The sequence below is a fragment of the Taudactylus pleione genome, unplaced genomic scaffold, assembly GCF_031769625.1.
Source record: "Taudactylus pleione unplaced genomic scaffold, aTauple2 ptg000065l, whole genome shotgun sequence".
Taxonomy (NCBI): domain Eukaryota; kingdom Metazoa; phylum Chordata; class Amphibia; order Anura; family Myobatrachidae; genus Taudactylus; species Taudactylus pleione.
Genome location: NW_028284467.1, coordinates 7747102 through 7771016, shown reverse-complemented (window position 1 = coordinate 7771016; position 23915 = coordinate 7747102). Strand labels below are relative to the sequence as shown.

The window sequence follows — 23915 nt, the reverse complement described above, 5'->3', positions numbered from 1 at the left end:
TGTCAAAGCTGAAACTTAGGTCTTCACCAGGCTACCTTGAGAGTCCAAGTCTTTTCCAGCCTGAAGAAAAACCAGTATTCTCGATAACTTGAAAACTTTAGGGTCATATTTTCTGTGGGAAGAAGCACAAGTTCAAGAGCATCCACGAAGGCGGCTGAGAGGTCCCTTGTTCTGGACCCGTACCAGGGGAACTTGTGGTTGTGACGTGATGCCATGTGATCTATGTCCGGTAATCCCCACCTGTCCACAAGGAGGTGAAATACTTCTGGAGGAAGAGCCCATTCTCTGGCGTGTATGTCCTGGCGACTTAGGAAGTCCGCCTCCCAGTTGAGAACACCTGGGATAAATATTGCCGCCTCCCTTATGGCTGCTGGACTTCGTGTGCCTCCTTGATTTATGTAGGCCACTGCTGTCGGAATGTTGGACTTAACCTGGACAGGCATGCCATGAAGAAGGTCCTGCGCCAGATTGAGTTCTTTGTGCACTGCTCAAAGCTTCAATATATTTATTGGCAGATGACTTTCCTGGTCCGTTCCCTTTCCCTGAAAGGTGTGATGACCCGTCACTGCTCCCCATCCTCCCAGACTTGCATTCATGGTGAGGAGTACCTATTCCGGGATCCATAACAGACGACCTTTGTCTAAATCAGTCGTCTACAGCCACCAAGTAAGGGAGAGCTGAACCTCTGGTGAGATGTAAATCATCTAATTCTTTATCCAATGATACTGACCGTCCCACTGGGCCAGGATCCACAGCTGTAGGGACCTGGAGTGGAACTGGGCATAAGCCACCATGGTGAATATGGCTACCATGGAGCCCAGTATCTGCATACCCAAGTGAACTGACAGTTTGCTTGCAAAGTAGATTGTGCACCCGAGATTGTAGTGCTACAATCTTGTCCTCTGGTAGAAGAATCCTCTGTCCCAGAGAGTCTAGCAGCGCCCCCAAGTGCACCATCTGCTGAGTTGGAGAATGAAGATACTTTCTCCAATTGATTACCCAGCCGTGCTCCTGTAGGCAGACAATGGTTACACGTAGATGACATTGTAACATCGCCTGAGAATATCAGGTAGTCGTCTAGATATGGTATCCTGACTCCATGTTTTCTGAGACAAGCCGTCCTGACTGCCATTATCTTGGCAAATACCCAAGGGGCTGTTGCCAAACCGAAGGGTAGAGCCTGAAATTGGTAATGTTGTTGATCTACCGCAAACCTGAGAACAGCCTGGTGGGATCTTGCAATCGGGAAATGCAGATATGCATTGTGTATGTCCAGTGAGACCATAAAGGCTCCAGACTCCATCGCCAGCATAACTACCTGGAGAGTTTCCATACGGAATTTGGGCACCTTGATGAATCTGTAGGAGAGACTTCAAATTCAGGATAAGGCGGTGTGACCCATTGGTTTTTTGAATAAAAAAAAAATTTTGAATAAAAATAAACCCTTCCCTGTTGCATCACAGGAATGGGGACTATGACTCCCGATCTCAGAAGTGCCCCAATAGACTCCTGGTAAGCCGAGGCTCTGACCGGGTTTGCAGGAAGGTTTGTAGCCACAAACCTCTGAGGGGCATGCCTCAGGAATGTGATGGCATAACCCTGAGAAACCAGCTCTCGCACCCAGGCATCTGTAGTTTGCTGCAGTAAGGCCTGGAAGAACTGTAGAAGTCGGCCTCCAACCCGGACATTCTCCAGGGGAAGGCCCGCCCCATCAGACAGTAGGCTCACCGTAAACCAAGATTTCTTGGGCTGCGGTTTTCTGTGGGACTGACTATCTGGCCGAGGACTGTTTCTTTGTCCTACCCTATGGATGAAAGGATGGCAATTCAGCAGACTTTGGTGTTGCCAAAGAAGTCATTATGTCATCAATCCTGGCCCAACAGTACCTTCCTTGCAAAAGGCAAAGATTCCAGAGCCTTTTTAGACCCTGCGTCCGGATTCCAGGTCTTCAGTCAAAGGGTTCTTTAGGCTGCAATTGAGTTAGCAGAGACCCTAGAAGCCAGGATGCCTGTGTCAATTCCCGCTTTCCTATATACATAGCTGCTTCCCGCATCTGGCCGAGAAGGGACTGCTGCTCTCTGGTTGGATCAACTATAGTATCCTCCAGAGATTTCATCCACTCCTCCATAGCCTTGGCCACCCAAGATACAGCCGTAGCTAGCCTAGTAATAGCTCCAGATAGTGAAAACATTGATTTCAAGTGATATTCCAGTTTTCTATCTGTAACCTCTTTTAAAGAGGATGCTGCAGGAATGGGCAATGTAGCCCTCCTGATTAAATTTGGCCCATGAGCATCGATCATTGGGGTAACTTCCCATTTATTACACACTCCTGGTGCAAATGGGTACCGAGAGGTTCTATTCCTTGTGGCATGAAACTGCTTACTAGGAATATCCCATGCTTCAGACATGAGATTCGACAGCTGCCCAGACTGGGGGAAATAATCGTTAGTCACCACCTGACATCTGAAGATTGGCTCCTTAGATGCCAATGACCTCCTCTACCTCCATACTGAGGGACAGATCTGACCGCTCTCACTAGAGAGGGAACATCCACCAGTGATGGATGGCTCTCCTTCACTGAGACAGACCCAGAACTCTGAGTATTCGAATCTGATGAGGAGGTTGAATCAGACTCCTAAGGCAACACATGACGAGAGCCTCTTTTATGCCCTTTTTTCCTACTACCACTGGTCTATCCACCTGTGGATAGGCTGAAGATGGCAGTATACTCTGACTAGAGTGAGCAGCTGGATAACCACAACAGGGATTCATGGGGGGCATACACATAGGATGATGCACAGTCTGTGCCTACCTCATAGCATGAGGCGTTACGGGAGCCTGTACATCTGTGGCTTTGCCTATTAAATAGGACAAAACCTTAGATGTAATGGCCATCCAGATATATTGGATAGCTGTTTGACGAGGATGTTAACCAGTATGGATTGTGTAATAACTGTTGCAGACAGGCCTGCAGAACAAGACTTAGAGGATATAAGTACTGGAGGGTTCTCACCCTCACCTCACCATAAATGGTATAAGGTATACAATAGAAATGCAATGTGACTTTGTATCAATGAAACAACCCACACACCTTCAGAGGGATGAGGAGAAACACAGTGATAGATGTACCTGAGTTTTAAAAACATAGGCAGTGTACAACCAGCAGCTAGCATACAGTGACATACAATGCATAAATACACATATTTGCTAAAGCAATATGGACTCTCAATCAACTGATCAGCCCCAGAGGGGTAATGGTAGGATATAGAGTGCGCTAAATGCCAAACCCAAAGGAGAGGTATATAGAGAGACAGACCAAACCTCTGAGACCAACCACTTCAGCAGTGCACGGACAAACACGACATAGTCGTTTATAACAAACCAGACGCTGGAATCCGTACCCGGAAGTTTGCGTACGGGGGAAAGCGTCCATCTCCCCTAGGCTGCGACTTTGACGGCTGGGTACGCTGACCTCATAGTAGCAAGAAGTTGACTAGTGCGTCTTACCACCTGTCCCCAGCGACAGACGATATGGCCCCAGCTGCCTTAGTAAGGACACGTTATACGAGGACTTCACCCGCAGCCGCCTCTGATGCGTTTCAACACCAGAGGCGGGGGACTACTAAAGCATAAAAGAAGAAAGCCTAGGACTGCCTAGCAGTCCCGCTATTATGACAGGTGCGTCTTGCCCCGCACCAAACAAAAAAACTGAATGGCTGGGGGCGGGGTATATAGGGAGGACCAGTGCATGCTGGGAGCTCCATAGCGTTGCTGTTTGGTGCATTGCATGCGATACAACTCCATACCCCAAGGTAGATCCTGTGGATGCTATGGAACCTTAAGAAAAGTGCCTGTTATGCTACCTAGTGCCAGCTCACCTATGCTGTTCATCAGCAGAGACTCTGGAAAATGTGTTATGCAGTTTTCCAGCCCTAGTTTATATTGGCGTATGCTGGCATGAGGTTATTGTCTTAACTACAAACTGACTAGTACAAAAGTACCTACAACTCCATTTAATCACAGACTGGTTTTGTACTGGTGCTTTCTATAGTTACAGTGGGTTTCATACAGTAAAAGACTCAGGAAAAGGTGTCAAATTCAGACCCTTAATAAAAATACAAAAAGAGACTGATGCAGTTTCTAGCAAAAAAATAGGCAGAGTGTGAGTGCGCGTGCGTGCAGTCATTATCTGGGCATGCTCAGTGTGAAGACACGAGATGTGTTACACAAACTGGTCTAGTACTCACTACTCAGCACCAGGTCCAATGTTCCAACTTCACTGTAATAACCTTGAATTTGTGAACTTAAGTTCATAATATCTGATGGCTTCATTTTCCTCCCTGCTCTAGTACCTGGATCTTTATTCTCAAGCAGCAGCAATGGGAACAAAACTGAGGCAGATTCAGTCCTGTGATGTATAGTGCCAATGAGTGATATCCCAGTTTTGATCTGTTTTCTGATAATACACTAATTTAAGTATTATGGAGTCACAGAAGAATGATGCTCAAAATAATTATACACATATTCTTGTTCCAAAACTTTATTTACTATGCACGTTAAATTAATAAAGGTGATTTGAAAAAGAACGGTTAGGAAAATAAAATAGTTACAAGCCACATGTCTGTCAGGGGACAAATCTTTTATTGTACCTTCCATCAGTTACCTGAATAAATAATACACACAGGCCCTTTGCCCTGCTGCACTGTTTTAACTTTAGGGAAGATTCAACCCCGGGGAGAAAAGAACCTTATATTTTACATACAGCCGAGAGAGGACGTTGGGCCAAGACCAGGTACCTGGAGGGTTCACGCCCTTTAGAAATGCTTTATTTTATCTTGTATATCTCAGTAAACAATTAAGTAAAATATAGGCAGATTCAGTTTCAGCAAACTCTCGCATACTTTACTGTACTTATGGCTGGGACAGCTGTATTTACTGAACTGCACCAACTGATTTTACAGATATCGCCTGAAGGTGCATTTTCTGTCATTGAGCAACTCATTATAGGCTGTTACTGCTGTAACCACATCTCTAAGTTACAGCAAGTTGTGACATGTAGGAGTTTCAGACCAGTATATTAACTATATGTATCTCCAGTAGGAACATGTACCAGACTATGGGGGTATTCAATTAGGCTGCGTAAAGTCAGAATCGGCGATAAATTATTGCCAATGACATCATTTTCGCATGTTTCAATTATCCCCGTATTCAATTTCAAAGACTTTTCGCAGGTTCGGAAAGTCTTTAAAAAAAAACGGGAATAAGTTTTCGCCATGTTTTACATGGCGAAAAAAAAGGGCAGAACTGGGGTTTAGGGGTGCAGGCTTAAAAAAATTAGCCCCTGCTAATGTCATTTAAAAAGGAACGGTGTCAAAAAAAAAAATCAGGGACACCCCAAAAAATTTACTTTTTTTTTTTTTTAAACTCCAAAATTAAAGTGTTTGAAAAAAATTATTAAATTAGCGGAATAGCCTCGTTGCCAATGTATGCGGCAGGTGTTTTCTAGAATGCAGGTGCTGGCGGCAGGTGCATTTTTGCAGAATTTTGAAAAGTCATTCTAGGGACTTAAAAAAATGCTTATCTCCATTTTCATGTACCCCAAATTTGATGGGACCACTTAAACCCCCCCCCCCCCCCCCAAAGAGTGGTTCTCTTCTGCATCACTTCTTCAATGCCGGGAAAAAAACACCTGCCGCGGCTATTTAAAACCCAGACTTTCTTTTGCAGCCAAAAACGGGGGTACTCAGTGATCCCCCATGTCTGGACAGCTTTAGGGGGGGGTCCTACAATTAATTCCCAAAAATTCACGTTTTTTTTCGTTCCTCCCAATTCGCCGGGTCCCGTTTTCGCTGATTTTTAATTGAATACTGGGATAAAGCAGGCGCGCGCCCGATACTTTATCCCAGGAAAAGCTCAGATGTGGACCGAAAAGTCCAGCACGGACTTTTCGCTCCCATATTGAATACACCTCTAAGGGGCATATGTATCAAAGCTTGATGTGAGATATAATTGTGAAATATATATCACCAATCAGCTCCAAACTAACATTTCTTAAACACAGCCTGCAAAATTTAAGTTAGAAGTTGATTGGTTAGTGATATAAATCTCACAATTTTATCTCACATCAAGCTTTGATACATATGCCCCTTAAACTGTTTGCATAACACCATAAGATGCTGTTATTTTCTATGGAATGACATCATAAACATGAAATGAAAGAGGCTAAACAACCACCTTACATAGGTACGTGTGACCTGGCCTAGTTATGTTGCCTATTCTAACATGATACATCTGTTACAACATGTCCTTTATTAGGTTACAGTATTCACAGTTACTGCAATGCCGACAGCACCCAACCCACTGCCATACAGTACTAGAACAGGAACGGGGCTAGACTGCATGTAGTCCGAGATCCTGGAATAGTGGAACCCTCTTACATTGAGCTGCTAACACCAGTATATTGGATTCATTCCTTCTGTGCTTTTCAGCCATGATGTGCATCATATCCAAAATATAAAGTATGGATACCCTCTTAAACCAGTATATAAATATATGGCTGTAATGGACAGAAGGAAGTTAGGAAGATAAAGCAATGTATTTAGTAAAAAGTTGTAAGTGCACAAAAAAATAAGGTATAAAACCTGCATCAATTAAAACAAGGTAACTGCCTTTGGCAGCATGCAGATTGTTAGGTTACATTTAGCGTGAAGGTATCACAATGCTGTGGTTAGGTGCTTTCTATAGACAGCTATTGTTAGGAATTGTTCGTGTATTTTTAGGCCAAAAAAAAAAAAAAAAAACTTGTGGTGTCAACACATTAGGAACTAATGACCTCAGTAATGCATTGTGTAAGGTGACTGTACTTGTAGGTGACAGGTGCAATGGTATTCTGCATGCATAGCAATACTGGAATGGCTGTTTTCTGACTTATTGTCTCATATTGGAGCCTAGAAGTAGATAAAATAACTGGGAAGGTTGGGATTGGGTACAATCTTAGGCTTAGCACTGCAGGGTTGTGTTCACACAAGTCGCCATCTTTCATACTGACACTTCTACTAGGTTGGTGGACGCCGATTCCTCGGTTCGCTGCTACAATAAATAGTCTTTCTCCTTGCACTGGGTGCAGTAATAGAGACACATGGAACATGGCAGGGTAATGATGCATATACAGCACTTAAAAGCAACACTGACTGCCCATTATTAGTCCAGTTAATTCAATGGTACTATTAAAATAAAATAAAAAACCTTGGGGGCTTTTCCTTTTGATTTTTGCCATGAACATAAAAAACATCATTTCAGGAACGATCAGTAAGTATTTTTACATACATATTATACACACCTTACCAATCATCCAATCCACTCTTTAAAACATGGCAAAGAGTGTCTCTTTACAAGTCATGCTTCATTAAGACTTCATAGGAGACTATTCAAAACAAAAGCAGACATGCAAGCAGCCTAATTGCCAGCATACCCCATTTATAGAACAATACTAATATTCTTGCACTGGGCTACAATGATTCATCGCCGATAGCCCAGAACACAAATACATGGTAACCTTTTTATTGGTTTACTTTATGTAGCCACTAACATTTTGGTCTGATTGCATTCCTGAACAAGACCCTATTTATTTATTGTTCTTAGCCTGTCTGACTTCTTTCCCCATCCTGTGTCCCATTCTCCGAGTCACTTGGAACATGGAATCAAAGGGTCAGAAATAACTGGCTAAGAGAAAGGATCAAAACTTTCAAATAAAATAGACAACTGAAGTATGGGGTGCAGATTTCATAACACTATAGAAAAGCACTGGGATTTGCTCGAGGGTCTTTCTGGTTTCTGTATCGGAATGCAAGCCAAACACCAAGAATCTGCAAAACAGAGTAAGGGTAGGGGAAACATAAGGCTAATTTATCACAAAACACATCTACAATTTAAAGATGATTACTAGCATTTTTGATGTATTCCTATCAAGTGTCCAACTAACAGATCTGTGGTTTTTCTAAGTTCTATACATTAAATATGGGATGGGTACGGGATGCCGATGGTTAGCATGCCATTCTAACCCTCCCACTCTCCCTACCCTAACACTCCCTCCCCAATGCCTGACCCTAACCTCCCCCTTAGTGCCTGACTCTAACCCTCCAACTTACCTTCAGGATTGTGGCGGTCGGGATGCCGGCACCGAGATTCTGACAAGTGTCGTGATTCCGATGCCAGAATCCCTGCAGTCAAGATATTGACTGCTCTGCGTTAAATATATATAATTTTAACTTTCTGCATAAGACAAAAACTCACCCAGACTCTGCCATCTCTCCCAAATGGTCACTGCTCCATTTGACTGTGACTAACAGACAGCCTGAGGAGCAAGCCTAGGTCTCATTAAGTATTCCAGGTCCCAAATTATTTACAAATCCTGGGATTTCAGGATCTCTGGATTAATTTCAGGATTGGGTTTAAGGGAAAAAAAAAAAAAAAAGTAAGACAGCTCAAACCTCTACATTGGAATTGGAAGTTACTTGACTAGACTGATGTAATGCAAACTGCAATATTATAAAACATTTAGGAGCGTTTTTTTTTTTTTTTTTTTATTATTTGCTGAAATTACAACCTAAGTAAAAGGAGAGTGCCCAGGGTGTCGTAGCCAATTTGTCTTCGGATATTGTTCCCTATATACACTGCTGCAGAAAAAGCTCATTCACGCGCTAAGTACAGATTACACTTACACCTTAGCTGCGATACCACCTGCTGATTCAGCTGTGCCTGGGTCAGACTTTATCATCATCTATATTAGACAGAGTTACATCATGATGATCATCATCGTTGACGTAGTCTATGCAAGAAGAGGATGGATCAGACATTGTTATGCATGAAGAGGGCTTTGTAGATTGTGAATCAGCTGGTGTCCAGCAGCTATAAGCTTTCCAATGCGTACCATTACACTTTGATCATCTGTAACAGGTGCAACAATATAATTTTCGAGCGTCACATTAAACTCAACATTTTTCTGCAGTCATCGATAGATGAACGGTGACCAGACCCAAACCACAGAATTTGTTTTGGTCATGTAAGATAAATTTTCATATCTTGTATTATTAGCAATATCGGTCCGTGCATCATCCTGCAGGAAAATCACCAACCAACCACGACTCAAATGACTTATTTCCTGGATGACTTAATTTGATTTTCAGGGTATAATTCACAACTCACTTATCATAGGCCTAACAATCAGTACTTTTCTAGAACTCCTCCCTGTAACAATTTTAGAAATGATAAAGTGAAGCAAGTTTTTTCTACACTCCTCACTTGTAAACTGCTACAGCTGACAGAAAACACCTCCACAGAACATATAGGGGGGAATTCAATTAGCCACTGTAATTTACTGCGGCTAATTAATTCCCTGGCAAATAATCAATTAGTCCTGAAGGCAGCACACAGGCTGCACTTGGCGGGGATTTTTTTTTCGGACCAGAAAAAAAATCCCTCTAAAAGAGAGTGGTAACGGGTGTCGCTACCCTGTTAACGCATAGGTCAGTGAACTTATCACGGATTCTATGTGTTAACGCCTATTAACATGTTCATTTAACAGGGGATGGGGGGGATAAAAAGGGTAGTTTGAAAGCCCCAAACATTAAAGACCGAGGCTTCCACCCTTTTTCACCCCTGTTAAACGAACAGGGCTAAATTAATTCAGCCCTAAGATCTCTTCATTTGAAAATCTGGCTGTAATCATCAAAGGTATGGCTGGCCCAGGGCCCCACTGTATGGCAGGATAAGAACCAGTGTTCCCTCTCCAATCTTCCTTTCCTACTTTTATTTTCTACATCCAAGAAATGCAGAGCTCTAACTACAGAGCCTTACAAAAGTAGTCACCCCCTTTGCATTTTTCATGTTTTGTTGCCTCACAACCTGGAATTAAAATGGATTGTTTGAAGGTGTGCATCATTTCATTCACAGAACATTCCTACAACTGTGAAGATGTGTTTTTTTTTATATTGTGAATCAAACAACATTTAGGACAACATAACAGAAAACTTCACCGTGCATAACTATTCACCCCCCCCCTAAAGTCAGTACTTTGTTGAGCCACCTTTTGCTGCAATTACAGCTGCAAGTGGCTTTGGATAAGTCTCTATAAGCTTGCCACATCTTGCCCCTGGGATTTTTGCCCATTCTTCAAGGCAAAACTGCTCCAGCTCCTTCGTGTTGGATGGTTTCCGCTTGTGAACAGCAATCTTCAAGTCTGACCACAGATTTTCAATTGGATCAAGATCTGGGCTTTGACTAGGCAATTCCAACACATTTAAATGTTTCCCCTTTAACCACTCTAGTGTTGCTTTAGCAGTATGCTTCGGATGGTCATTGTCCTGCTGGAAGGTGAACCTCCGTCCCAGTCTCAAATCATAGGCAGACAAACAGGTTTTGCTCAAGAATATCCCTGCATTTAGCACCATCCATCTTTCCCTCGACTCAAATCAGTTTCCCAGTCCCTGCTGCTGAGAAACATCTCCACAGCATGATGCTGCCACCACCATGTTTCACTGTGGGGATGGTGTTCTTGGGGTGATGGGATGTGTTGGGTTTGCGCCAGACATAGCGTTTTCCTTGGTGGCCGAAAAGTTAAATTTTAGTCTCATCTGACCAGAGCACCTTCCTCCATACATTTGGGCAGTCGCCCACATGCCTTTTGGCAAATTCAAATCATGTTTTCTAATGGCTTTTTTTCTGGCCAGTCTTCCATAAAGCCCAGCTCTATGGAGTGTACGGCTTATTGTGGTCACATGCACAGATACACCAGTCTCTGCTGTGGAACTCTGCAGCTCCTTCAGGGTTACCTTTGGTCTCTGTGCTGCCTCTCTGATTTATACCCTCCTTGCCCGGTCTGTGAGTTTTGGTGGGCAGCCCTCTCTTGGCAGGTTTGTGGTGGTACCATGTTCTTTCCATTTGATGATGATGGATTTGATGGTGCTCCAGGGGATCATCAAAGATTTGAATATTTTTTTTTTTTTTTATAACCCAACCCAGAATTGTACTTTTCAACAACTTTGTCCCTGACTTGTTTGGAGAGTTCCTTGGTCTTCATGGTGTGATGCCTCTTGCTTAGTTGTATTGCAGCCTCTGGGGCCTTGCAGAAAAGGTGTGTTTATATACTAACAGATTATGTGACACTTAGATTTCACACAGGTGGACTTCATTTCACTAATTATGTGACTTCTGAAGGTAATTGGTTGCACCAGAACTTTTGAGGGGCTTCATAGAAAAAGGTGGTGATTATATATGCACATGCCAATTTTCTGCATTTTATTTATAAAGATATTTTATATATAATTTTCTAACTTCACTTCACCAAATTAGACTATTTTGTGCAGATCCATCACAAAATAAATTACAGGTTGTAATGTAACAAAAAAGGTAAAAATACAAGGGGGCTGAATACTTTTGCAAGGCACTGTATATAGAATAATAATAAGTCAATATATGTAGGCGATTCCTACCAGTTCAATTTGGTGCCTTTTGCAGCACAAAAACACCAACCAACCAGCCCCACTTCACTATTAATATGTGGAGCACAGGAGTCTAAAAATGTATTAGAAATCAGTTGGCAAAGTCTACTTTGCAACAACGAGTAATAACTAGGGAATCCCGGCAGTAACCACCTTAGTTATGGAGGATATTATGGAGATAATGAGTCTGTAATTTGAGGGTATTTGTCATAAAGAGATATGCTAAATATGGTGGAACAACCACATTGGTCAATGAAACCTTGTGACTGCAGTCTGAAAAATGGCAGCTAACCTCCTCGACCAAGATGTGAAGGACACCACAGCTCACATTACACGCCCATAGGACCCAAAGAGTAGTATTGTGGCAAATATGTCATGTTCAATGCAAGTGGTGGATCAGTTGATCTTGTTATACGTTCTTTAAAATCTTTTAACTACACGCTCTGGGTGACCTTTAAAGGGTTCCACCACGTCGATGTCCTCTAGGCATGTTTGGTGTTAACAATGCGAGGTGAAGTAAATAATGAAATAACAGCATTCAGTGATTGGGATCCCCGAAAGACACGCTGATATACTGTATGTGGCTGCAAATAACGGTAACAGTTTCCAGACTTCCCAGCAGGTCACATGGTCCAGGTCATCCAGCAGATGCACAGGGAGAGTTCATCAGCTGTCACATTTTCCAGAGTAAAATGGTAATGCATTGTAAATGACAGGTGGAGTTTTTGCCACATAACTCAAAGCAACAAATTACGCCGCCAATATTTTTTGCAAATCTACAGAACAAGACCTTTAATTTGGTTTATGATGTGCCCTGCTCAGACAACTGCATTATAGAAACAGGCTAATAGTGTACAAGTCTGAATCAGGCCTTTAGCTTCAACCTAATCAAATGGAGCCCGACACAAGCACCACGCTCAAAGCCTACTTCACCACAATGGTAAGGAGTTGCAGTGCGACCGTGCCGGGATGTTCTCATCCTTTTAACCTTCCTTAGAAGGTCTGATAGGAAAGGCCTGGTTTCTAATCCCCTTCTGTCTTTGCTTTGAAGGTGAAGATAACTTGATATGGACAACAATCTAGTCTCCTGAATTGACAGACATTCCCATTTCATCTTAGCCACAGACAAGAGCAGCGGACTGGCTCTTCATCCTGCAAGCCTCTTGATGCTGTGATAACTGCATATGCCATGCAATGAATAGCCGCTATTTGTATCACTACTTTGGAGCATTTGACCTTAGAAAACCAACTCATTTTGCCAGACATTCATAGTCCTGAAAAGAAAACCCTGAGCCAGATTCAGAGCTAGGAATAGAGGCCCTGATTCAGAGCTGAACGCTGAGAGCAGAACCCTCGCTCTGAATCAGGGCCGTCCTATTTAAATGTGGAGCGGCCTTATGGACGCTCGCATAAGCTGTGGGTGGTAAGACCATCGCGACCATCGGGCTTGCGACGAGACTCTTGCGGTAGGGTCTCACTGCCGCAAGCTCTGGAGTGATTTTGGCTCTATCAGAGCCAAAATCACTCCCACTGACATCACTAGTGATGTCAGTGGGGCTGGACCTCCGTCTGGCAGCCACGCCCCGGCACGCCCACCAAAGGGGGTGTGCTGTCACTCACCATCGACAGCACGCCCCCTTTGGTGCGAGACCCCGAACAACGTATTTCTTGTCGCTCGCCGGGTCTCGCGCATGCGCCCACCATCGACCCGCTAGCGAGCGACCTTCGCTCGCGAGCGGGTCTGAATGACCCCCAGAGTGTGTATACACACATCCCTATAGATAGATCTGTCTGGTGGGAAGGAAAATCTGGTCCGTTTTCCAGTGTTTGGGATCAAATTTCTATGGTTATTTTAAATCCCACCAGACAGATTGGACAGATATCTATAGATGTGTACGCAGAATAAGAGCAAGCAAGCAACTGTGCATCTTGGTAAGACCGTGCTGCACTGCAGGTGGGGCAGATGTAACATGTGCAGAGAGATTAAACTTGGGAGGGGTGTGTTCAAATGGACATCTAAATTGCAGTGTAATAATAATAATAATAATCAAAAAAAAAAAAGTGTCCAGCATTTGTGGGCTACATGCAACAGCAGCCAGTATTTACCCTCCATGCAAAAAAAAAAACCTATATGTATTTGCCCCCCTTGCATTGCAACATGGTTTATCCACGTACACCAGTTATTTGCTCTATCCTACTCTTTTCCCACCTGTAGATCAGCCCCTCCGTCACTTATTTGGCCTTTCCTTAAGTTATCAGATAGGGTCCAACAGTTTTCTGCTCATCACTTGTGTTGGCTCTGTCAAAAGTAGGTTTTCATATTACAGACAAACTTAACAACTAATGTAATTTTTAACATGGATTGTGAAAGTCTGTTTTCCATGATGTTTAAGTCTCCCCACAGCCCCTTTCCCCATCCTAGATTCCGAGCCTTCTCTCCCACATGTTCTCAGAAATAGGTTTTCGGTAATAAACTCATATCCTGACCCAGATTGTTGATATTTGATCTGGACAGGCACCCTATACTCTGATGTAGAGATCCCAATCCCAGCATTGTTCCAACTGCCTGGCGAGACTCTGAACTTGGCAACTTGACAACTTGGATACAATATCTGCGTCTTGCAGTTGAGAAGCTTGCCACGACTATTACACCATTCAAGGCATTCTACATTGCGTCCAAGCTGCCTGCTGAGGTCTAGCTCCAAAATTTATGCGTATATTTTGAATCTTGGGACACAGACTTTTGCTGGAGCAGCCCAGTTTACTGGCTTTTGAAATTTACCATTGAGACCTATTGCTGAGACCCATTCCAGGGACGTTCTGCATATTGGTACTTCGACATCTGTACACCAGAACCAACTGCCGGCGGCTGTACTTGAATAAACAATTTATATTCTGTGAACTACTGGTATATCCGGATTATTGAGAGTGGTTCCCACATTAGCATTCACCACTACCAGCCTGGTAACAAACATGGGCTCTCTATAATTACAAATTGGGCTTTGGTCCTGCAGATCCCGTACGCCAAAAACCTTCTTATAGACTGGACTTCCATAGGTGACTTACATTCATTACATCTGGACATTATCCAGGAGGAATAACATTTATGACAATGCCCATTGGTTTCATGGTCTATTATAATAATGTTCTTGTATTTGTAGTATAATATTCTTGTGAATATAGGTGCGATTCTTATATTGGTGTTTTTTGAAGGATACTGACTTAATTCACCATTAGCAGTGCTCTGATTAACTACCTTTTTTCAGTGTTGTACAGATGTGTCCTTACGCATCATTGAGTCAATAAGCCTCGCTCGTCACGCCAAGTGAAAGACTGCTAGTGCCGGGCGTCTTCTTTGACGAACATGCGTCTACGTCACAATGTGATGTGACTAAGAGGCACTATCAGACTGTGCTGATTAATTTGATATCTTGTAATGTACCTATTGAGTTGACCCAAATGCAAATAAAATCTTTTAGAAATATAAACTATGTACAAACTAGTCTGTACTAGCCCTTGAAACCATTTAATGCTCAGTGTAAATGGCCCTTTGTGGTACAATGAAACCTCAGGAAATCATGAGCTATTCATTTGTTGTCCGTGATAAAAAAAAAGAATAAAAAATAACACGCTAAAGAATGTCTGATAGCACTAACCAAGTTTCACATGATTATAACTTATTGCTGTATGTACCCAATTAAAACAATGTCATACAATACAGGCTATGGCAGTGGAAGATCATGGGAGTCTACGGCACAGGTTCTCAAACTCGGTCTTCAGGACCCCAAACAGTGCATGTTTTCCATGTCTCCTCACAGAATCATAAGTGAAATAATTAGATCACCTGTGGTCTTTTAAAATGTGTGAGTGAGTAATGGACTACAGCTGTGCACCAACTGCGAGACCTGGAAAACGAACTGTGTGGGGTCCTGAGGACAGAGTTTGAGAACCACTGGTCTACGGTATCCATATGGACAGGTCGACACCATATTCACAAAATGACAAAAAGGTCGTCAGACAAAAAAAAGTAGACTTTTTTTCAACATGTTTAAGGTTGGTGTTAGGCACTAAGGAGTGGGTTAGGGTTAGGCTACTGTTAGGTTTAGGCACTTGGCTGAGGGTTAGGCACCAGGTGGAGGGTTAGGCTTAAAAAATAATACTAAAAATGTGTTGATCATTTTTTTTGTCCTGGTTAACCTTTTTATCAGTCGACCTTCTGTCTGTCGACCATGTGGTGTCGATCTATACATTGTCAACCTATTACAATGTAATATCTATTTTTATTTGGGGCCATTTCTCCCTTTAAAACAGATGAGCAAGAAAATGAAAGTACTCAAACTCGGGATTGTTTATAGGCAAGTCAGGATCAAGAACAACGAGCGATTCATGACTCATCTCAATTATCTGAAATAACTCTTCTGCCCAACGGCTAAGTAATACAGCTATTTAAATATTTGCTTTACATCAGAACAGTAATATTTTGATGTTCGAGTTAATCCAAGAATCCGAATTTGGTCCACATTAGTCAGGCGACATAGAAATATGCAGTAAAAATAATATTTGAAACTAAAATAAACTTTTGGTACATAAACAAGTCTTCAAAAAAGGCAGATAATAAGTGGTTATAATTGTTATATCTAAAATGCCACAAGATGCAATAACCATATCATTTGCATCTGTCATATATTTCCTCACACAGCTGTCACCTTGAGACCCAGATAATAACATTACTCAGTATCTGACTCTTCATACTTTGGGCTTATGTAACATTATTATACCATGAGGAACCTATATTACCTCTGTGAAGCTGAAGAAGAGTCCAACGCCTCCAAGGATTTTCAGGGCTTCGCTGGCGTGGTTCAGCATTTTTTCGCCACAGGTGACACAATTAGATTGTTTCTCCCTACATTCCTGAATGTGAAAAATGGGAAGACACAGTTTGTTCATGTTAACCAAAAATATTATACATTACATTAGAGATACATGGGCTACTAACGAGTTGGAAAGCTTTGAGCTGTGCAATACAGACTCATCCGCCATCTTCAAAATTGATCCATTTGAAATGTTAGGTTAGAAAAGCAAAAAATGTGGCTTATGTATACATCTAAGTATTAAGAAGCCAATAAAACGCTACATAAAGTAAAAATGCATTAACACCCAACAAGTTCTTACAAGATCATCAAAATGTATACATAATGGGAAATCCAGATGTCCAATGTCAAACCACAAAGAACTGGTCATTGAAACAAAGTTCCTAAAATACAATAGAAAAAAAAAAAAAAAACCATCACATGATCCTATGCTAAACCCAACACAAAAGAACAAATGACAGCCTATACTGGAAGGAATTTTTCCAAACATAATAATCTAATACATATCAATGAGATGGTTCCGTGCTCACCGCGTGGCATTCTGAGTAGTCAGATTTAAACTCTTTACTGCTTAATGTGGAGTTCACAAATCCGCAACAGTTCAGGTTCTTCTCCATCTCGCCCTGGGTCACAGAGCTCATACTGGTCCATGTTGCATTTAGGAACTGCTCCTGTAAGAAGCCAGAATATAGCATGACATTGGTTACAGCTGAAGGGAGTAACGGGACAGATTCATGGTAATTAGGTATGATTTGCTGTTCTTCTCATCTGATATATGGACGAACTGAGGAAACAGACCCAACCCAAAGTTGTCATGACCCATTTTTAAAGTTAGATAGCTTAATTACCATACAATAATTTTCAGATCATCATACATCTGTGCTGCTTCTGAGGTGTCTAATTCAGTCACTTCCAACCTTAGCCCGGCCTACTGTAGAAAATAATATGTAGCAGCATTTTTCAGTTTTTATTGTTAAAACTGCAGATAAATAATGAAGTGGGAGTTTGAAAATTAACTTTACTCTACTGCTTCCCAACAACAATACTGTCTGAAACAATCTGTGGAAGGGTTAAACCACTGCATCACTAATATAAAAATGTAAATCTTAGCTCACTGACCCTGAAATTACGTTAATTATATATATGAAAGTTATGTCACAAATATTTTGCATACACCAACACACTGTAAAGCTGCTTTATCACTTCACTATTTCTGAGGAGGTAGGGAATTAAGTAAAACTCATTTATATTGGTGAGGGGCCCATTCAATGTGTTACCCGCCAATTACCACATTTATCAGATTCTTAAAACGAATAAAATATATATATATGCACCTTTGGAGCTGGTTATGAACTCCATAGCAGGGGAAGATTTGATACAGCACCTGCAGGAATAATTAGTGACTGAGTTGCACGCAATGCCGTACACAGCTGGCAGGTGTTAGAGGCCTGCACATGCGTCCTGATGGTCACCGCTCAGGGACGCAGAACAGTATCTGAAACACTGTGTGGAATTCAGTGGGACGCACTACAGCTCACACAGGAGTCATGGACAGACAGACAAAATGCACCTGCCAAGCGGCTGCAGCAAGTTTCCATAGTGCATCTAAAGAAGCTCAGCCTAAGTGGGGTCAGCGGCATTAGCAGAAGGTGCAGTGGTGTTTGTGTATGACACAGAATTGAATGTATCCCACTACAGAGCCAAAGAGTGACAAAAGTCAGCCAGCAGAGGTATATGCGAGTACCATGTTACTATAGAGCAAATACTATGGTTATTGCTAATAGAAGGAATTAAGTCCTATTCATCCTTCCATCTCTCCACATGGTCTCATTCACCCCTTCCTTTTACAATGTAAGCTTTGGCAGCACCCTCAACCCTCATTATACCCCCAAGCACTATGCATGCCAACAGTGTGCCACCTCATTGTCCTCCTCCGCCTCAGATATTGTATGATTGCGCCGACATTAGGTACAGGATCAATAACATTGAGAACATTTTAATGTGCATCTTTTCTCAGTGGGTGTATTTTTCCACACACATTTAGTTGCGACTCTGTGCGAATAGGGGGCAAGGTCTGGGGTTGTAGTGGGTGTGTAGACAGGGCCAAATAATTGTAAGGGCGTGTTAATGTGAATTGTGGCTTTATGGCTGCAGAAAATACACAACCGTGTCTGCCTGGAGGAAGCCAACTTACAGGTAATGAAACCCTTGTGCAATTCCCAACGGATGACAATGACGAATGTAATGGAGCATACAGACGGTCAGATTTGTCAGACTTGTCAGATTTGTCAGATGAACGATTGAACGATTTTACCAAAGTTTTGAACGATTTTTGACTGCATTAAAATGAATGGAATCGTCCAAGTCTGACTGCAAACCCATCAGATGTCAGATATCGTTATCTGACAAACGGGAACGCGCATCGTTGATCGTCCATCGTTCAGGCATGTCAGATATGAACGATTTTCCTTCAGATATGAACGACTGAACGATTTTTAAATCGTTATCGTTCATATCTGAAGGAAAAATCTGAACGTGTGTATGCACCATAAGACTGTTTCTGACTGGACAAAAAAAAGTGACTAAAAACACACCCACCAATGCAAATGCAGGGTTTTCAAAAGTGAAATTATATTGCACTGAAAACTTGGTTTACACAAATAAAGTATGCTTCATACTGTGCTGGGGAAAGGAAAGGCAGCCCATAGGTTTGGGAGTGTGATTATTAGGCTATTGAGTACTTATTACCTGCACTATACAACCCTTTTAATGAATTGGGTTTGCATTGTGTACTGCGATTTGTAGCATTTAATCTATTCACACCATATCCACACCTACAGTTGTATTCCTGACGCATCTGGCACAGGTACGTGAATGGGATGGAGCCTCAGTTGCTGACTTGTTTATGCGGCCAACTCAGAATAGATCACAAAAATTTGTAACAACATTTGTATCCAACTCTTAATAATGAATGCCCTAGCCTGCTCACCAATCTCGGGTGTGTTAGACAGTCAATGGTTAGACAGGGATAAAAGGTCGCCAGGGATAAAAGGTCGACATGGGCAAAAGTCAGACACACTAAAGTTCGACATGTAAGAAGGTCAACAAGGTCAAAAGTTGACACAAAAACGGTCGATTTATTTTCTCTTTAAGCCTAATTTTCATACTAACCCTAACCCTCACCTTAAACCGAACTCTAAAAAATAAAATAAAAACGTGCCGACCATTTTCATGTCGACCTTTTGTCCCTGTCTGTCTAACATCTGGTGCCTATTTAATTACTGTCTATCTATAGACCGGAACTCCCAATCTCTGAACTCTACTTTTGAGATTGCTAACGGTGCATAGTTTGTATAAATTCTCACAAAATGTCAATTCATAAAACAGCTAGTGCATTGTTCCTAGTCTAACTGTAATTAATATATAGATACTATGGATGCACCACAATTACCACCAGCTCATATACATTGTTATGGTAACTGTAGATAAGAAATGTTTATTACAAATCTAAGCATCTCAGTATATAAATGTATAACATTAACCAAAAAACAAAAATACAATTTAAAAGGGCACACAACACAAATATTAACCCCAACAACATGAATAGCCAACAAAGAAGCCAATATTGCCAACAAAGAAGTGTCACGTTTATCTTTTTCCAACAACTTGGATAATTCAACTTGAGGTGCATACACACGTAACGATTTTTTGAATGATTTAACTATAACGACGTCATGATCGTTCAATCATTGAAAAAATCGTTCAGTTTCTGAGTTATAACAATGAACGATTATCGTTCATGCGTGTTTGTAGTGCACTGACCAACTGAACGATTTTCATTAAGGGAAGTTACAAAAATGGTTTGTAGTTCAAAAAATCATTCATTACACTAAAAAATCTGACAGAAAATCGTTGATAACAAAAATTGTTAATGGTGCATACACACAGTCAGATATTTCTTCAGAACTGAACGATAACGATTTAAAAAATCGTTCAATCGTTCATATCTGAAGGAAAATCTGACATATCTGAACGATGAACGATGAGCGTTCCCGATGGTCAGATACCGATATCTGACATCTGATGTGTTTGCAGTCAGACTTGGGCGATTCCATTCATTTTAATGCAGTCAAAAATCGTTCATCTGACAGATCTGAAAAAATATGAGATATGGTAAGAACTTACCCTTGTTATCTCTATTTCTACGAAGTCCATAGGGTTCCACAGGATACCTTGGGGTATAGGTGTGACGTCAGTCGCAGGGCACCAAAGAGTTAAGCTTTCAGCCTCCCAGGATGCACTAGGTCCCCCTCCTATACCCCGCCCCCGGGCCAAGGCACCTCAGTTAGTTACCAAGCCATAGGCCAGAGGAGGAGAAGGAAGAGAGAGAACAAAGATCTGGACACATACAAGAATCACATTCTCACCAGAGGGAGACGGAAAACCGGTGACCAGAGCAAAGCCCATCTGCAGCACAGGTGCGACAGGGCGGGAGTCCTGTGGAACCCTATGGACTTCGTAGAAATAGAGATAACAAGGGTAAGTTCTTACCATATCTCATATTTTCTACTTCAGGGTCCATAGGGTATCCACAGGATACCTTGGGGATGTCCCAAAGCAGTATCCTTTAAGGGTGGGGACGCTCCTGTGCAGAAAGGAGAATCCGCCGCCCGAAGGAAGCATCCTGAGAGGCGAAGGTGTCAAACCTGTAATACCTCACGAAGGTATGGACAGAAGACCACGTAGCAGCCTTGCAGATCTGAACTGCCGAGGCACCACGTCGAGCTGCCCACGAAGGACCCACAGACCTAGTGGAATGAGCCTTCAGAGAAGGAGGGACCGGTAGGCCTTCATGAAGATAAGCTTCAGAAATAGCCATACGGATCCAGGCTGCCAAAGTTTGCTTTGAAGCAGGCCAACCCTTTTTACAGAAGCCATAGAGGACAACAAAGCGTCCGACTTCCTAAACAAAGAAGTGCGGTCAACATAAGTCCTTAAGGCCCGCACAACATCCAAAGAGGCCTCACCCACGGAAAGACCCGGTGAGTTAAAGGCCGGAACAACTATTTCCTCGTTAACATGAAACTGGGAAACAACTTTGGGAAGAAACTCGGGCCGAGTGCGGAGCACTGCCCTGTTCCCATGAAAAACCAAGAAAGGGGGTCTACAAGAAAGAGCCCCTAACTCAGAAACACGTCTGGCTGAAGCAACGGCCAGAAGGAAAACAGTCTTAGCTGTTAGCCATTTAATATCCACTGAGCCCAGTGGTTCAAACGGCGGTCCTTGGAGAGCCCTCAGGACCACAGCCAAATCCCAAGGCGCCACAGGTGGAACAAAGGGCGGCTGAATACGGAGAACACCTTGCATAAAGGTGCGCACATCCGGGATTGTAGCAATCCTACGGTGAAACCAGACAGATAGGGCCGAAACCTGTACCTTCAAAGAAGCAAGGCGAAGCCCATGATCTAGTCCCGCTTGCAGGAAGGCGAGAATCCGAGACAGACGAAACTCCCGCGGTGCATAACCTCTCGGTCGACACCACTGGAAGAACGTATGCCACACGCGATGGTATATCCTTGCGGAAGACGGTTTCCGAGCTCGTAACATGGTACGCACCACAGAGCTGGAAAACCCCCAGGACCTCAGCATGGCCGTCTCAACAGCCACGCCGCCAAAGACAGCCGAGTCAGGTCCGGGTGAAGACAAGGACCCTGAGACAGAAGGTCCGGTCGTAGCGGCAACCGCAGAGGACTGTCCACGGACAGACCCTGAAGGTCTGAGAACCAGTGCCGTCTGGGCCACGCGGGAGCTATCAACAGGAGCGTCCCTCCTTCCTGTTTGAATTTCCGGATTACCCGTGGAAGAAGGGAGACCGGAGGGAACAGGTATGCGAACCTGAACGTCCACCGGACGGACAGAGCATCCACCAGAGACGCCCCTTCGTCTCTTGTGCGAGACCCGTACACCGGCAACTTGTTGTTGTGCCGGGACGCCATGAGGTCGATTTCTGGAAGACCCCACCTGTCCACCAGTAGTTGAAAAACGTCCGGGTGCAGGGACCATTCCCCTGGATGAACGTCCTGGCGACTTAGAAAGTCCGCCTCCCAATTTAGCACTCCCGGGATGAAGACCGCTGATATGGCCGGAAGATTGCGCTCCGCCCAAACCAGGATCCGAGAGACCTCTACGAGAGCCGCCCGACTGCGAGTTCCTCCTTGCCTATTTATGTAGGCCACGGTGGTAGCATTGTCCGACTGGACCTGCACCGGGTGACCCTGGAGAAACCGCTGTGCCTGCAGGAGAGCATTGAAGACCGCACGGAGTTCCAAGATATTTATTGGAAGCTCCGCTTCTGTCGGTGTCCACCTGCCCTGGAACAAGTGTGGACCCGAAACTGCTCCCCAGCCCCGAAGACTGGCGTCCGTTGTCAACAGGACCCAATTTGGAACCCAGAACGGACGTCCCTTGTTGAGGTGGGTCGTCTTTAACCACCACGCAAGGGACAGGCGAACCTCCGGGGTGAGCACAATCGTCTGGAACTTCAGAGACTGAGGCAGCCCGTTCCACTTGGACAGGATCAGGTGCTGCAGAGGTCTGGAGTGAAACTGGGCGTATTCCACCATGTCGAACACCGACACCATGGAGCCCAGTAACCTCATCGCCGAGTGTAAGGACACCCGGCGGCTGTGCAGACAACTGCGCACCCTTGACTGTAAAGCAGAGATCTTGTCCTCCGTCACGAAGATCCTTTGCTGTCCCGAGTCCAATAAGGCTCCAAGATGCAGAATCCTCCGAGATGGGATTAGAGTGGACTTCTGCCAGTTGATTAGCCAGCCGTGCCGTTGCAGCAGTGCAATGGTCAGGTCCAAGTGGTGTAACAGGAGCTCTGGAGATCCTGCCACCAATAACAGGTCGTCCAAGTACGGCAACATGCGGACTCCTTGCAGCCGCAGAGAAGCCACCATGACCGCCATAGCGTCCTGTATGTCCAATGACACCATGTAGTCCCCAGGTTCCAGCGCCAGAATGATGGACCGTAGGGTCTCCATCCGAAACTTCGGGACCCGCAAAGACTTGTTGAGTGCTTTGAGGTTGAGAATCGGACGATATGACCCATTGGGTTTCTGTACCAAAAATAGATTTGAATAGAAACCCTGGCCCCTCTGGGAGAATGGAACAGGCACTATAACTCCAGCCTGGAGCATAGTGTGCAATACCTTCCGCAGCTCTGTAGCCTTGTTCCGGTCTGATGGTAGACCCGTGGTGAAGAATCGAGCCGGGGGTCTGTGCCGGAAGGAGAGGGCGTACCCGTGAGAGACCACCTCCAGAACCCAAGTGTCTGTCGTAGTGAACGACCAACACCGGGAGAACTGCAGCAGGCGGCCTCCCACCCTGGGATCCCCCAAGGGGAGACCCGGACCGTCAGGCCGCAGGCTTGTCATCTGGCTTGGGGGCCGGACGTCTGGTACTCCATGCCTGTTTCCGGGGCTTGACCGATTTCTTAGGGCCAGCCTGTCGAGGAAACGACTGTGGTTTGGGCCTGC

At 43.7% G+C, this 23915-nt stretch overlaps 1 protein-coding gene across 1 annotated transcript in view; it reads right to left on the bottom strand.

The window, feature by feature from the left end:
* Positions 1-4526: 4526 nt before the first annotated feature.
* TSPAN31 (tetraspanin 31) overlaps positions 4527-23915 on the bottom strand; it is a 43074-nt gene continuing 23685 nt past the window's right edge. The window contains exons 4-6 of the mRNA XM_088465925.1: positions 16902-17042; positions 16298-16411; positions 4527-7867 (exon numbers count right to left, since the gene is read on the bottom strand). Of these exons, the coding sequence (XP_088322051.1) occupies positions 7793-7867; positions 16298-16411; positions 16902-17042 (330 nt within the window). The 3' untranslated portion in view covers positions 4527-7792. The remainder of the gene's footprint in view (positions 7868-16297; positions 16412-16901; positions 17043-23915) is intronic.